General features: G+C 48.6%; 1 protein-coding gene across 2 annotated transcripts in view; it reads left to right on the forward strand.

Moving 5' to 3' along the window:
* The first annotated feature begins 667 nt into the window (after positions 1-667).
* Positions 668-15,426, forward strand: part of NECTIN1 (nectin cell adhesion molecule 1) — a 156,886-nt gene continuing 142,127 nt past the window's right edge. For both annotated transcript variants that reach the window (XM_061592785.1, XM_061592786.1), the window contains exon 1: positions 668-749. In XM_061592785.1, coding sequence (XP_061448769.1) covers positions 668-749 — 82 coding nt within the window. The remainder of the gene's footprint in view (positions 750-15,426) is intronic.

The following is a 15,426-nucleotide window of genomic DNA, read 5'->3' on the forward strand; positions in this document are numbered from 1 at the left end:
GGGACTGAGGGAGAGGAGAGAAGAAGAGCGAGCGGGACAGACGCGCGCCGAGTCTCCCCTTGACCCGTTTACGGAGGAGCAAGCCCAGCCGGCGGTCTCGCCACCCGAGGGGGTCCGGAGCGCAGCTCCCGCGCCAGATGACTGGTCGCCAGGATCCGGTCTAAGCAGCCGCGGAGGAGGCGGTCTCCTCTTCTCTCGGTGCGGGTCTCCTCGCCGCTCGGCGGTGCCGCTTTGCCCCCGATCCCGGAGGAGACGGCCGGGTTGGCCTGGGAGAGCGGACGCGGAGCGCAGGGAGCGATTGGCGAGCAGCTGGGCCGTCAAGGACCGCCCCTTGACCTGCCCTCGCCCCCCATCCACTCGCTTTGCCTCCCCCAAGGTAAAGAGAGGTTTCGGCGCGCGCGCTCTGCAACCGACTCAGGGGGCGTGTGTGATTTGATTTCCTCTGGTGGATATTCTGCCCCCCCCCAGCACACACATACTTTTCATTTGAGCCCCTTCGGTTTCCGGGACCCGTATTTTTTTTTAAAGGGTCCTTTTTGTATTGGATCCAATTGATGCTGCTAGCGGGGGGTTCTCCGCTTATCGATCCGCACCTTCGGCGTTGCTTCGTCTTTGTTTGAATAATTACCCCCCCTCCCCATCCAGACAACGTCAGGAACTCTCTCCGATGGCCGGGAAACTGCAAAAGGGCTGGTTTGGGGGCTGGTGGACTACTGGAGTTTGCTTGACGGCGCTTTCCTACGTCCCAGGTGAGCGATCCTTTGAACAAGACTCTTCTCTTTGCTAAGCCCCTCCTAAGATGCTAGTCCCTGGCGGGGCCACGTTTGGATACTCGGTCTCTGTGTGTGGGGATTTCTGTATGGGGTGGGGCTGAGGAGCTGCGAAAGTTAAGCTGGGCACCTGGAGGAGATGTTTGCCTCGTTTTTGCTGGAGCAGGTGATGGGGCCACCTGTATGGGGAAAGGCAACAGCTGTCCTGATGGTGTTGGGGAAGAACCGGGATTCTAGATGCTGGCGAGGATCCTGGTCATTGGACTCACCAGCTGCAGCCAGTGGGTGCCAGGCTCTTGCCAGCCAGCTCCTGGTTTGTTTTGTGTTTTAATCAGGCTTGGCCACCTGAGCTACTTACCTGCTTCCCTTGTCAGTTGAGTTGAGATGGCACGGATGCTGGTGTACTGGGATTGCCAGTTTTGCCAGAGCGCAGGAGTTAGCGAGGCTAGCTTGCTCCAACGCTGTGCCTTCCAGCGCCCTAGGTGTGTTCCTCAGGTCGAAAGTGTTGGGTAGAGAAGCCCACTCATCCGCCCCTCGCCCACCCTGCCTGACCCCTGGCAGGGAGTGGAAGGGGGGCTGTCCTTTGGTAAGAGCGAGTTCCCCACGTCCAGTTTTTCCCCTGCACCCAGCTGGGTAGCTGACCCTCCTTGCCAGCTCTTCCGGAGTGAAAAATCCTTTGTGCTGTTTGTTGCCTGCTCCGCACACAGTGGGTTAATTCAGATGCGGGAGTGAGGGACACAGATCCCAAGAAGACACAAGGCGGCTGCCTTTCGGTTGGAGCTGGCTGAAGCAGTTGGGTGATTTGTGGGGTGGCCACAGACAAAGGCTTGGAGACAGGGCAGCTCAAGCATTTGGTGTTAATGGAAAATGTTTATTCCAGGCGGAAATCCAAGTGTGGTTTTTGGGAGGCTCTCGGTGGGAGATTTGCCCCTTTGGGCTGTGGATGCCAGAGTCCACCCTGGCATTTGTATGTGCAGGCAAGGGGCATGTTGTGTGTCTGTTGCTGCCCCCTGCTTTGCTCTGCCAGCTTGCCTTGCAGGGATAGGAAGGCTCTGTGTGTACTGCAATGGGAGGGGTTGACTTTTGGAGAGGGAACTGCAGCGGGTAAAAAAAAAACCTCAAAAAAAGAAAAAAAAGTGGATGCCCTGGGAGGATGCAGCTGCTGCTGACAGCTTGGGGGTCCAGCCATGGCAGAGAGCTGGATTTCCAGAGTGCAGCGTCCCACAAGGTTGGCAGCAGCAGCTTGGGAGCTTCAAGGGGGGCACCTTCACCAAGCAGCTGGGGCAATGGGGGAGGGGTCTTGTGGGAGCCTCCCTTGATCTTTGCTGGCTTTTTGGGTGCCCATTGGAGTGGCAGTTGGCAAAGAGATCTCTTGGTGTGGCGTTCTGTGCTGCCACTGCTGGTACGGCAGGGGGCAGGCTGAACTGGGACTAGAGGGACTGCGAGATGCATGGACGGAAGCTAGGGGAAGGGGAAGGGTAGGAACTGGAATTCAAAAGGGGCATGAGTGAAGAGGAAGCAGCAGATAGAGATTAATGGGTGGTAGTTACCCATGCTTTCTCACCTGGGGCTAGCCAACTGGTGATGGCAGGCATAAGAGTATTTCATAGTAGGGGCCCTGGAATGAGCTATGCTAATGATTGAAAAGAAGGCTTTGCCTTGGAACTGCTTCCATGGAGGAGTTTAATCAGGACACTGCTGCTAGTCCCTGGTGTTCCTTGGGACGCATTGCATTGGAAGAGAAGCTGATCTGAGAGGTTTTTTTTGTGAACCAACCCCAGATTTTTTTTGGGGGGGGATTAACACGTTAAATTAAAAATCCAAAAATCTAAAGGGAAGGTTAGAAATATGATGGATTTCTTAACTGAATGTTATTTTTCAGGAGTCAAGTGCATGAATTCAGGAATTTTGGAGAGTCTTGAGCCTCAGAATTGGAGGCCTAATGGCCAGCAGATGAAACACTGCTGTTGCCAGAATTGGGGAACTGGAACTCCAGGCTTCCCAAAACTTGAAATTTCTTCTGCAAACTTCAGTGGATGAAATCTACTCACTGAAATAATCTGAGTGGGCTTTTAGCTTCCAAATGTGTATTTTTACTAGGTAGATTAATAAAATAGTTGACAAATGCACACAGTTATTGAGATTTTTCTCTGTGTGTCTTTTTCTCCATCTCTGCCTTCCTTGCCAGGGGAAAAGAATTAATATTATGCAATCATGCTTTCTGGGAATATTATGTGTTTATGAGCAAGGGGAAAATGTGATATTTTTGTTCCAAAAAGCTTTTAGCTGCTCCTTCTGAGTCTCAAGAAAGTCACTGAATACTGACATGAACCGGGACCAGGATGTCATTTGGAATTTAAAGTGCGTATATCAAATTCATAAGAACATGAGAAGAGCCTGCTGGATCAGGCCAGTGGCCCATCTAGTCCAGCATCCTGTTCTCACAGTGGCCAACCAGGTGCCTGGGGGAAGCCCGCAAGCAGGACCCGAGTGCAAGAACACAATTATTTGCAGAATGTTGATATGTGGGAGTTTCTACTTGCAGATGTGCATTCTGAGAATTTGATGGGAGCAATGAAGCAAAATGCATCCACCCATATTTAATGCTGGACATGATGCTTATATTGTGTGTTCCTCCCCCCCCCCAAAAAAAATGTCCTGCTGCTGTTTTGTATTTATTCAACACCATCAGCATACATGGTGCTGTAAGCTTTATATAAGAAAAAGCTCCTTGGCTCAAAGATCCTACAATCTAAACATTGATGAGGGACAGGGAAGCTGGGAGAGGCAAAGGTGATAGAGAATGACTATGTGTGTCATGTGCCTTCAAATCGATTTCGACTTATGGCGACCCTATGAATCAGCGACCTCCAATAGCATCAGCTGTAAATCACCCTGTTCAGATCTTGTAAGTTCAGGTCTGTGGCTTCCTTTATGGAATCAATCCAACTCTTGTTTGGCCTTCCTCTTTTTCTACTCCCTTCTGTTTTTCCCAGCATTATTGCCTTTTCTAGTGAATCATGTCTTCTCATTTTGTAGCCAAAGTATGATAACCTCAATTTCATCATTTTAGCTTCTAATGATACTTCTGGTTTAAATATTTGTCTTTTTTGTGGTCCATGGTATCCGCAAAGCTCTCCTCCAACACCACATTTCAAATGAGTTGATTTTTCTCTTATCCCCTTTTTTCACTGTCCAGCTTTCACATCCATACATAAAGATCGGGAATACCATGGTCTGAATGATCCTGACTTTAGTGTTCAGTGATACATCTTTGCATTTTCTGATTTCTTGACTGTTGTCTCCATTTTGGTTAATGACTGTGCCAAGGTCTTGATAATCCTTGACAAGTTCAATGTCCTCGTTGTCAACTTTAAAGTTACATAAATCTTTTGTGGTCATTACTTTAGTCTTCTTAACATTCAGCTGTAGTCCTGCTTCTGTGCTTCCCTCTTTAGCATTCGTTTTATATCATTACTGGTTTCTGTTAGTAGTATGGTATTGTCTGCATATCTTAAACTGTTGATATTTCTCCCTCCAATTTTCACATCTCCATCTTGGTCCAATCTTGTTTTCCATATGATATGTTCTGCATATAGATTACACAAATAGGGTAATAAAACACACCCCTGTCTTACATGTGTGAGGAAGAGAACACATAGGAAGGCGGTGCATACCTTCTTATAATAAAATAAATCACACTTCCTTAGGCTTTGTTTCAGTTGTGGATGAGGACTGAGGGGTGATGCTGCAGGCCTCGTGCAGCTGTGCCACAACATCATGCTAGTCCACAATGTCCTAGTTCAAACATTCCGATGTATGTTTCAGAATGCAATGGACGTTGATGGCATCCCCTATGGCATGACAGCTCAGATGGGCGGTTAAGACCACATCTGGTCACAGGAGCAGAATAAAGTGTTCAATATCAATATTTCTTGGGCCTCTTGTACAAATTCAAAACGTGTTTTGTGGTGTTGTTAGGGTGTCCTCCAGCAGCTTCCATTGCTGCTTCCGGGGTGTGTATGTATGTGTGGGGGGGACCCCAAACTCATATCAAGAAAGGCATTGGTAGCAACTCAGGAGAAAGAGGCCTTTGCTTCAGCAAGTTCCTGCAGCAGGGATTTCCAACAATAAAAGAGTGGCAATTAGTTGTGTGTAGGGCTAGCTTGTATGCACATGGTGAATTTTGTAGCGTGGAAATATTGCACATCAGGCTTGGGGGGAAAAAGGAAGGGGGAAGAGATTTCAGAATGAATTTTTATATTGGTCAGTTTCCCCCAGGTCAGAAACACATTCTTTCTTCTCCCTCCCCCCCTTTGCCTCCCTCCCTGGCCTGGTGTCCTGGGCAGAGTGGAACTTTCCTCAGTTGCCAGGCAAGCTGCGATGGAGCCAACAGGCTGCCTTTGAGCTTTCCTTTGCATTCCCTCTTAATGCCGTTGATGTATGTCACTTTGATGCGGATATGTATATGCTTTTATCGCACTCTCTCATCAGTTTTGCCTGCCTCTCCTTATTACAATGTTTGCTTTTTCTTTTCATGCAAATAGAAGGGGTATGTATGCCATAAAAGTGGTAAAAGGTCCCCCCCCCTCTTTAAAGCAACATCCTGTTCCACAAATTTGCCTTTAGTATGATTGGCTCGAGAACGCATAATGGATATGCTTCCTGCAATCTATGATGCAACCTGCGTACTTTCCCTAGCGGAGTTTATCGCAGGCTGTGGCATGTTTGGATGACTCGAGACGCAAGTGAGACTATTTAATACTATGAACATCCTGGGGCGGGGCAGGGTGGGAAGGGGGAGATGGCAAGCAGCTCAAGGCTGTTGGGAGTGATGCTGAATTGCCTTTTAAAAGATGAGCAGGTCTGTTATTTGCTTGCCATGGAAATGGGTGCGGGGGACGGCACTGTTCATAAGCACTCGGAGCAGACTAAAGGTCAAGCTAAGAGTGCATGGTGGCTCTGAAGACCACTAGGTTGTTGGCTGCTGCATGTCCCCACCTGTCCATACCTGTGACAATATCAGTATAGGCAGTGTACTAGGAATTTAAGAATGAGCCTGCAAAACCCCAAAAGGTACTTTTGTTTGTAGAGATGAAAAGGCATTCTGCAGAGGTGTACATCTTCTTACCGTGTGTGTGTCGCGAGAGTTCATGCCCAATCTCAGTTTATATATTTATAATAGTGTTCCACATCTGTTCACATTCTCTTCCTGAACCCCTTTGCCGGCATGGGTGAGAAGGGTACTCTCTGAAAGTTGTGATAGAGAAGGAAGCAATAGGCTGTGTTGGGAGGAGCCTGTAGCCTTTCACTTCAGGGAATCCTCTCTCCAAATGCCCCTTCCCCACCCTTCATTAATTGCACAGAGGGAAATCCTTGGCCTGGTTCACATACAACACTAAGCCATGGTTTGTAAACTATGGTTTAGTTAACCATAATTAGTTGATTGTCCAAACCGAGCCCCACAGCTTAACTATGGCCTATACATCATGGCTGGAACACTCTTATGAACCAAGGTTTGTTGTTAAGTTTATAAATCTTGGTTAAGGTTAACCATAGCTTAATGTTATGTGAAAACCTGGCCCTTCTCCTTACTATAGTTAGGGAGCCATCACCATCCCAAAGCTACAGTGCCTCAAGTGAAGAATGGGTCGAAATTGTGAGAAACTATGCTGTGATGTCATAAGCCATGGTTTAAGTGATTGCCTGTGAGATACCTCGGCTTTAACCATGGTTTATAAACTATGGTTACCGTTAACTATAGCTTAATGTTACATGCAAATGAGGCAATTGTATTCCCATGCATTAGGAAGCCATATGTGACATCAGCAGGCATCACATTGATCCCCACCCTAATTTCAGCCCTATTTGCATGTCTGGCAACCTTCACAACTCACACTAAAGGAAGAGACAAAAGATGGCAAGCAAGAGACTCATAAGTGTCAAGAATGAATGTGGGCCTACAGATGTGAGCAACTAGTAGCACAGCTACTCTTAGCACACATTTCTAATGACTAGGGCCTTTTGTTACACCTTGTGTAGTATACTTACGTGTTCCATACATATGTTGAATTCCTGTATGCATAAAAAAAGGAATATGAAGTGGCCCATGGTTTCACTTACCAAACCTAAGGACTGAATTTGTTTTAAGCGTTTGCATGCCCCTTTCTCACTTGACGGTCTGCAAAAGCATCTTGCAAACCAGGGAAACGATGCAATTAACAAATGCTTTAAAATCATAACAAATAACCTTACGTCTGTCCGCCTAATTGTAAAATAGACAGAAAAACATAAGCGTCCAAAAAGGGAAAATAGAAAATAAAATACAAAGCAGGAAATGTAATCATCAAAAGCCGTAAAATGGCCGAGCGGCCACCAGCAAGCAGACTGTGGATCTGAAAAGACTAGATCAGAGTTGCTGCCTGAGGTGCCGTCTTGAGCCAGAAGAACTCTCTCCTAGCTGGGATCTGCCCTATGTGGGTGAGCCTCTTGCATGCCACCCCAGTCGATAACGGCATTTATTTGCTTCCATCCCCTTTTTTGAAGTTAGGTTCATACGTCCTTCCAACACAATCAGATGCTCCTCGCTGTGATGGGGCCTTTGTGTGGGATGTGCTAAGTAAGGGAAATGGGCTTGCCACATTGCATGTGCACAGTTGGGGCCCCAGCTGATCCATTGCAACAGTTAGCCTTAATCCTGGGCGCTTTTGAGTTTAACTCCAGCTCCTCCAAGAACTTGGGGGGGGGGCGAAGTGACTCCACCTCAGTTCCCCCCAGGGTCATTGTGGGAGAAATTAGAGGCCTTGTAGAAGAAGGTTATTGTTTGCTGTGGTGCTGCTGTTTTAAATGACACAAGGAAAAGGGTCACCTCTTCTGAGCCTTGGGAAAAGGCTGGGCTATGAATCTTAATAAACACACTCTTTTAAGTCAGCGGACAAACCGTAACGAATTATAATCAGTGGTTAATGGAGACTCAACCCTGCCTGGAAGTGATGGCCCTTAATTTTTAGTGTAAGGACTAGCTTTGCTTACTGATTGGTATGCGGAAAGGCACTTTGCACATGCTCAGGGCACATCCTGTCATTATTTCCCATGTACCAGGGCAGAGCTGAGGAAGGTAAAACAGGTTCAAGGGCTGATCTCATCTCAGATTAATCCCCGATTAATATGATGCAAAGGTCAAAATAACGCCAAGTGTGACGATGACAGCAGTGAGGTGTGTTCCTGTCAGGGAGTTGCTGGGAGCTTTCAGCACTGATCTCACTTGGAAGATTATGCTTATTTATGTCATGTTGGTGTTGCACCTTTCTATAGAATGGCATAAGCAGAAGGCAGGTCCCTGCCCCAACGAGTTTACAATCGGAATTTTGATGGAGGAGATGACAACAGGGGCAGAAGAGGAGCACAGAGGGTGCACGCATACTGTGGCTTGGCAAGCAGCGCACGTGCTGTCAAATACTACCTGCAGTCCATCTGAATTGCAGGATATGCTGGCCCTCCCTTGAAGACTCCTTGGTTTATGGTGGCGAGGACAGAGGTGAAGGGAGCATCAAAGAACAGCAGGTGCAGGAAGCAGCAGTGAGGGAGGATGAGCTGCTCATGCAATGCATGGAATGAGGAGGAGGGCCGTAGCTCAGTGGCTGAGCATCCGCTTTGCATGCAGAAGGTCCCAGGTTCAATCCCCGGCATCTCCAGGCAGGGCTGGGAATGTCCCCTGCCCGAAACCCTGCAGAGCCTCTGTCAAGTGCTGGGCAAGGTGGACCAATGGTCTGACTCAGTATAAAGCAGCAGCTTCTTGCTCCTGTCGGTGCAGCCGTGTCAGTCCAGCAAAGGTGTGTGGCGGAGACGGTGGAGGGGACAAGTCTGGAGGAAGGCTGGGGTTTGGCTTGAGGAATGGAATGGGCAAAGGCTATTGAATCAGAGCAGGAAGAGATAGCAAAAGGAGCCAATGGAGGATTGCCCCCGCCCAAAACAGAGAGAGCGGCTTTAGCTTATTGGTAAACAAGAGAGAAACAGAGAGAGCGGCTTTAGCTTATTGGTAAGGACACATGATTTGCATGCAGAAAGTCTGGTTCAGTTTGTGGCATTGCCAGAAGGGCTGCAGTTCAGTGGGAGAGCATCTTCTGTGCATGCAGAAAGTCCCAGCTTCAATTCCCAGCATCTCCAGGTAGGGCTGGGAGAGACCCCTGTCTGTAGCCCTGGAGAGCTGCTGCAAATCAGTGTAGACCAGCCTTTCCCAACCGGTGTGCCTGCAGATGTTGTTGGACCACAACTCCCATCAGCCTCAGCCGTCATTGCCAATGGCTGAGGCTGATGGGAGTTGTGGTCCAATAACATCTGGAGGCACACCGGTTGGGAAAGGCTGGTGTAGACAGTACTGAGCTCAAAGGACCAATGGTCTGGCTTCAGTACAAGTTAGCTTCCCATGTGCTTGGGTAACAGACCTGGGCAAGATCTTTGCCTGCTGCGACCCACATCAGAGTTGGCCAGCCTTCCCCTACCTGGTGCCCTCTATATGTTGTTGGACTACACCTCCTTTCATCCCTGTGCATTGGCTGCATTGGATAGGGCTGATCAGAGTTGAGAGTCCAACAACATCTGGAAGGATGGAGTATCTAAACTGGGCTTGATGGGTCACTGCCCTGGCTCTGTGTAAAATGCTATCATGCGCTCATGTGTTCATGGAGGGGTATGGCATGCTCAGTCGCTTTGCTTCTGAGTTGGGCAGTAGTTTTTGAACTGTGCTCTGGTGAACCTCGAGGTTTTGGTGGATCTGGGAAGGGTTCCCTACATGTAGAAAAAAAATCTGTTCATACGGCAGTTGTGGTTTTTTGCCCTTGCACACTCTGGGAAAGCAACAACCAAATGTCATTGTTTATGGGACATCACTGAATGTGTATGTTTTGCTTCTCATGTCAGCATGTCAGTTGTGCTGGAACTCACCAACCCAGGTTTCGCCTGGGGCAAATGTCTAGGCTTGAGCGGGAGCAAGAGCCAGTATGGTCTGAGCAGCCTGGCTGGAAGCAGAACAAACCTAAGTGGTCTTGCCTCAACTTGCCTAGTTGTTGCTCTGTCCTAGCTGATGGGGAAGTAAACTGAGGAGGTGGACAAGCACAGAAACGTTTGGGTTTCTTGTAAATAAGAAAATCTGTTTAAGTGTGCACCAAAAAAAAAAAAAGTGATGTGAAAAGGAGCCAAATGTGTATTTTGAAACATGTGTACAATACAGGTACTTGTGAGACATCTCTTGCAGGGGTTTCATACATCCCTAATTCAGGAAATGTCAAGTAGAGAGCCTGCCACCATTCTGTCCCCTCTATCTCAATAGCCCCAATGGGACTTGGAAGATGCCTTAGGCAGGGTCGGATCACCTGTCCATCTAGGTTAGCATCACCTACACTGACTGGCAGCTCCTCTCCAGGTTCTAAGACAGGTGTCTCTTGTAGCCATACCTGGAGATACCAGGGATTAAACCTGCGGCATTCTGCATGCCAAGCATGTTCTCTCCGACTGAAAATAGGAACATAGAAAGCTGCCTTATACTGAGACAGAACATAAGAAGAGCCTGCTGGGTCAGGCCAGTGGCCCATCTAGTCCAGCGTCCTGTTCACAGTGGCCAACCAGATGCCCATGGGAAGCCTATAAGCAGGACCTGAGTGCAAGAGCACTCTCCCCTCCTGCAGTGACTGGCTTTCAGAAGCCTACTGCTTCAGACTATGGTGGTGGAGCATAGCCATCGTGGCTAGCAACCACTGGTAAACCACTGGTAGGTCACTGGTTCAACTCCGAGATTGGTCTCTGCTCAACCATCACTCATTGACAAGGCTGGGTTTGGTACTTTACCCTGTGTGGAGAGGACCTTTGTCCTCACTAGTTCACCCCGGCCAAGCACTTCAGGAGATGCAGCAACTCCATCCACATCCTGGATCAAAGCCGGGGAGAGAGGCAGAATGTGACCCAGATAAGTCTGTCAGATCCTGTGCAAATCCCACCCACTGAATCTCCTCAGAAAAATGCACCATCCCTGCCACTCCCCCAAAAGAGTTATTTTCTCTCTCTCTCTCTCTCTTTGGTCTAAGAACCCACTTACAAGGCGACAGGGTTGGGCTGCTTTTTGAAGCATGAGTAGGGAGTAATTAAGAAAAAAAGGTTGCAGTGGGCATGATGGGGCATGTGGTCAGCCATTCTTGGAACGCCGTTCCTTGGCTCACGACCATCGGGTAAGAGCGTCGGTGACCTTGGCGGAGTCTGGAAGCTCTGCCTTCAGCTTTGTTCTTCCTGGTGAACCCAAAGAGTTTGCTATGTGATTATTATATTTTGGCACTGCCATTAATCACCTCCGAAGGCTCCCGCGGGCAACTTCTTGCACCCGAGCTGAGTCAGAGGAGGAACCAGAAGAACCAGCTCGAAAGTGACCTGCTTTCCCAGGCCTGCTCTAGCCAGTGGCACCCCGTCTCTCTCTGCCTGCCGCTCTCTCTGCCGTGATCAACAGGGCCTGTGTAGCAAGTCAGATAGCACCCCATGGGGTGTGCCTTACAAACCTAGATAGCGAGAGCAGATAAGTGGGGAGAGGTTTCAGAGGAGACCAGGAGGGAAGAGACATTGGCTCTGCTTCAGTGAAACAGCTGTAGCCGAGGGCAAAAAGAGACTCAGCTCCACCATGCTGTGTCATCAAGATATTCTGCCCTGCATGGGTGTGCCGCTGGTGGGTGGGGAGGTTAGGCCCAGGACGAAGGGGGCCAAACAAAGTGAGACCTGATGGAAGGCAGAGAATGCAGGGAAGGAACTTTTATACTGAGTCAGACTATTGCTCCATCCACTTAAGTATTGTCTATACAGCAGCTCTCCAGAGCTATGGATAAGAGGCATTCTTGGCCCTACCTGGAGATGTCATTGGGGATTGAACCTGAGGCCTTCTTCATGCAAAGCAAATGCTCTGCTACAGAGCTATGCCCTTCCCCACGCCATCGGCTCATCTAGCTCAGTATTGTCTATACAATGACCGGCAGCTGCTCTCCAGGGTTTCCGACAAGGGACATTCCCGCAAAGGAAAGTCTCGTTCATTCCCAGCCCTACCTGGAGATGTCATTGGGGAATGAACCAGGGACCTTCTTCACGCAAACCAAATGCTCTAACCACTGAGCTACAGCCCTTCTGTTAGGAGCAGAGGAGGGGGCCAAGCCTTGGGACTGTACACCTTCCACGTGGTCCGTTGTAGAGTTGTGACTGAAGTTTTGCCTACAGCACGTTTGGGAGAGGAACCAGGTTGCCCCTGGGCAAAAGGATTTTGAGGAATTGTTGAGGGAAACCAAGACAGCTCCACTAAGACTTGTGAGACGTTTCTCACGGGGGTTTCAGACATCCCTGCTTCAGGAGGTGTCATCTGCAGGACACCACTTTGGCTATCCCTGGTCTACACTGATAGGCAGCACCTCTCTGTTGAACGGGGGTTTCCCAGCCCTACCTGGAGGTGATGGGAAATGAACATGAGACCTGTGCTCAGCTGCTGAGATCTGTAGTCGATCCTGATTCTTACCTCCTCCTTCCAGCTCAGGATCCCCAAGGGCCAGGAGTGTCTTGCAGCACCCTCATGCAATGGCCACATTTCCTCTGAGCTGGTCACTTTCAGTGATCTTTGTGTGTGGCAGAATTTAGCAGATTTGAGAACGAGATTCTTGCTGCCTTCGTGTTTACCCTTAATCGCTTTCTTTTATTGATACCAAACCATTCATGTACATGTCGGTTTACAACATGCAAAAAGGCAGCTCCCTGCCCCCAGGAGCTTTCAGCCTGAACAGCAAGTGTCTGAAACCGCAGCAGAGGAGAAGAAAGGGGAACGAGGGATGAATGCGAGTCAATGCGGTTGCATGTTCTCAGGGCTTATTTTGGTTGGAGACGAGGACGTGAGCCACAGTGTTGCCTCTAGATGCACATTCGTGAATGGGCCTCTAGTTGGCTTGGGATATGCAGCAGCAGACGGGATGGGTTGACAGGTAGCAGCGCCCCTTCCTGATCCAGTTTCCTGTATTGTAGACAGTTAGCACCTGGCATTACGGCTGGCAGCCCCCATCCCTTAGCAATGTTTGTTTATGGGGCTGTGCGCGTGTATATTTTTACATCTGTTTGCCATTCTGCATGAGGCAAAACAAGACCCATTAGAGCGAGGGGGAATGGCGGAAACACAGCAAGAGACGTGCTACTTTCTAATTAAATAATAGAGGAGGGGAAACTGCTCACTTACTCAACTGCATTAGCTGAAATTTGCCGAGCTCATGAATATATCTCTGCTGCGGTACCACCCAGGCAGTAGCATTGGTATGGGGTTTGCATTTTGTGGGAACGGTGCCAAGTGCCTCTATTTCCTTCTTCAGGTAAAAATCCAGAGTACGGCCAGCTGTCGAAGGGCCTCCTCGCACCTAGAGATGGGGGCAGAAAGTTGTTTGCTTCACTTCTTAATACAAAATTCCCTAATTTGCAGCTCCGTAGCAAACGAGCCAACCGAAATGCAGCTCGCTTTCCGAATTCCCAGTTCTCCAAATTTTGCGGTGCAGTTCTCTAACAACAAAATATGTGCAATTTTCAAACTTACGTCAGGGGAGAAGTGTGCCCCCAGAGGACTATATTAGTGAAAATAATGTGCAGAAATGCATTATATTACAGGGATTGCTTGCAAAAAATGTGTGTACCAAGCCAACATTGTGAACATGTAATGCGCTCTACGTTGGGCTGCCCTTGAAGACAGTTCGGAAACTACAGTTAGTCCAGAATGCAGCGGCCAGATTGTTGACGCGGACAAGAAGGTCCGCTCATATTACACCCGTTCTGGCTCGTCTGCACTGGCTTCCTATTTGTTTCCAGGCTAAATTCAAAGTGCTGGTTTTGACCTATAAAGCCTTACACGGCATGGGACCGCAATACCTGGTGGAGCGCCTCTCCCAATATGAAACTACCCGTACACTGCGCTCAACATCTAAGGCCCTCCTCCGAGTACCATCCCATCGAGAAGCTCGGAGGGTGGTGACTAGAAATAGGGCCTTTTCGGTTGTGGCTCCCGAACTGTGGAATGGTCTCCCTGATGAGGTGCGCCTGGCGCCGACGCTGCTATCTTTTCGGCGCCAGGTGAAAACCTTTTTATATTCCCAGGCATTTTAATGCGTTTTATTATATGTATTGTTGTATTTTGCTGTTGCTTGATTATTTTTGTTTACCTTTGTTGGCTTGATTTTATTGTATTATTGTATTTATATATTCCCGACTGTTTTATTTTATGTACACCGCCCAGAGAGCCCTTGGGCTTAGGGCGGTATATAAATTAAATTAAATAAATAAATAAATAAAAACATAAAAACATAAATGCATTATCCTAAGAGGAGTGCACGCATAAATGCATATGAGTTTTTGTGCAGATTTTTTTACAATTAGACTGGCAAACTGAGGTAGGAAAGGAGCAAGTTAAACTTAAGCCTAGGAAGTGAGAGAAAATGAAAATGATAGATTTGCCCATCCCTAGCTCACATGCTACTCCCCTCCCAGATGTACACCTATTATTTTTTGAAAATAGCTCAGAAAAGAGCTGGAGAACTTATGGGTCATAAAATTAGCAGAGAAGTGGGATTGGCTAAGTCTCCTTGTTACATGTATATTAGGTGACCAGTTGCTGCGTGTTGGGTATCAGCATTGTCAAGGAGCAGGCTGCAGACAGTTGAACCTGGGAGATGGTTGTCAGTTCACTTGATCCAGACACAGGTGCATGCTCCAGAACAGGTGAGGTTAAGGTATAAGAGAGGCTGCGATGGAAGATCAGGGGGGGCGAGGGCAAATGTATGATCAAAGCCAGACAAGATCCAAGGAAGCAGGAATTTCAGCAGAGTCCTTCCACACAAGACAAACTTCCAGGAGGAAGCACTGGGGCTGAGGTTTTATTGGACCTGCTTGACTGAGATTGGGCCTTGGAGTCAGCGGACTGAGTGTTCTAGCAGGCTGCTTCTCTAGGCAAGATGGCAGCCTTGAAGCATGCAGGCCAGCCTGTTGCAGAGTTCTTCAACTTTGGGACCCCAGATATTGTTGGACTTCAACTACCATCAGCCCCAGCCAGTGGGCAGGACTGATGGGAGCTGCAGTCCAACAAGACTGAAGAACTCTGGTCTACTTAGTTTGCAGAGGAAACAGCGCATTGGTGTAGTGATGTACGGCACAGGACCCCATCTTCTGGGAGTCTCCGGCAAAGCCCTCCCTTCTTTGCTCAGCACATTGTGTGTATTGTGTGAAGTAGGCCCTTTCAGTGCTCCTGTCATTTTTGCAGGAGCCGATAGCCCAGGTGTCTCCTGTCTCTTGCTGTTCTGTACGTTCTGATACCAGCTGGTTGTCTTGGGTGAAATCCTTGAGAAGCAGGCCTCGGATTCCACAGCTGGTGGATGTCACCCAGCAGTCGTTCTCCAAAACAGCCAACAGTGTCTCCGAATACAATAGGAAGTCTGTTTGGGTGTGAAATTCAGGGGCTGAAGGAAAGCTCTTAATGGCCACACAGAGTCATAAATAGCCTGCTTTCCCCAGTCAAGGCTTTAGTGCTTATTACATCACCAGATGTGGGGGCGGGCAGGTTTGGGTTGGGTCTCCAGTTGAAGCCTCCGTGGGTCTCTCTCCTTTTCTTTAATCT

The sequence above is a fragment of the Rhineura floridana genome, chromosome 12 (assembly GCF_030035675.1).
Source record: "Rhineura floridana isolate rRhiFlo1 chromosome 12, rRhiFlo1.hap2, whole genome shotgun sequence".
NCBI lineage: Eukaryota > Metazoa > Chordata > Lepidosauria > Squamata > Rhineuridae > Rhineura > Rhineura floridana.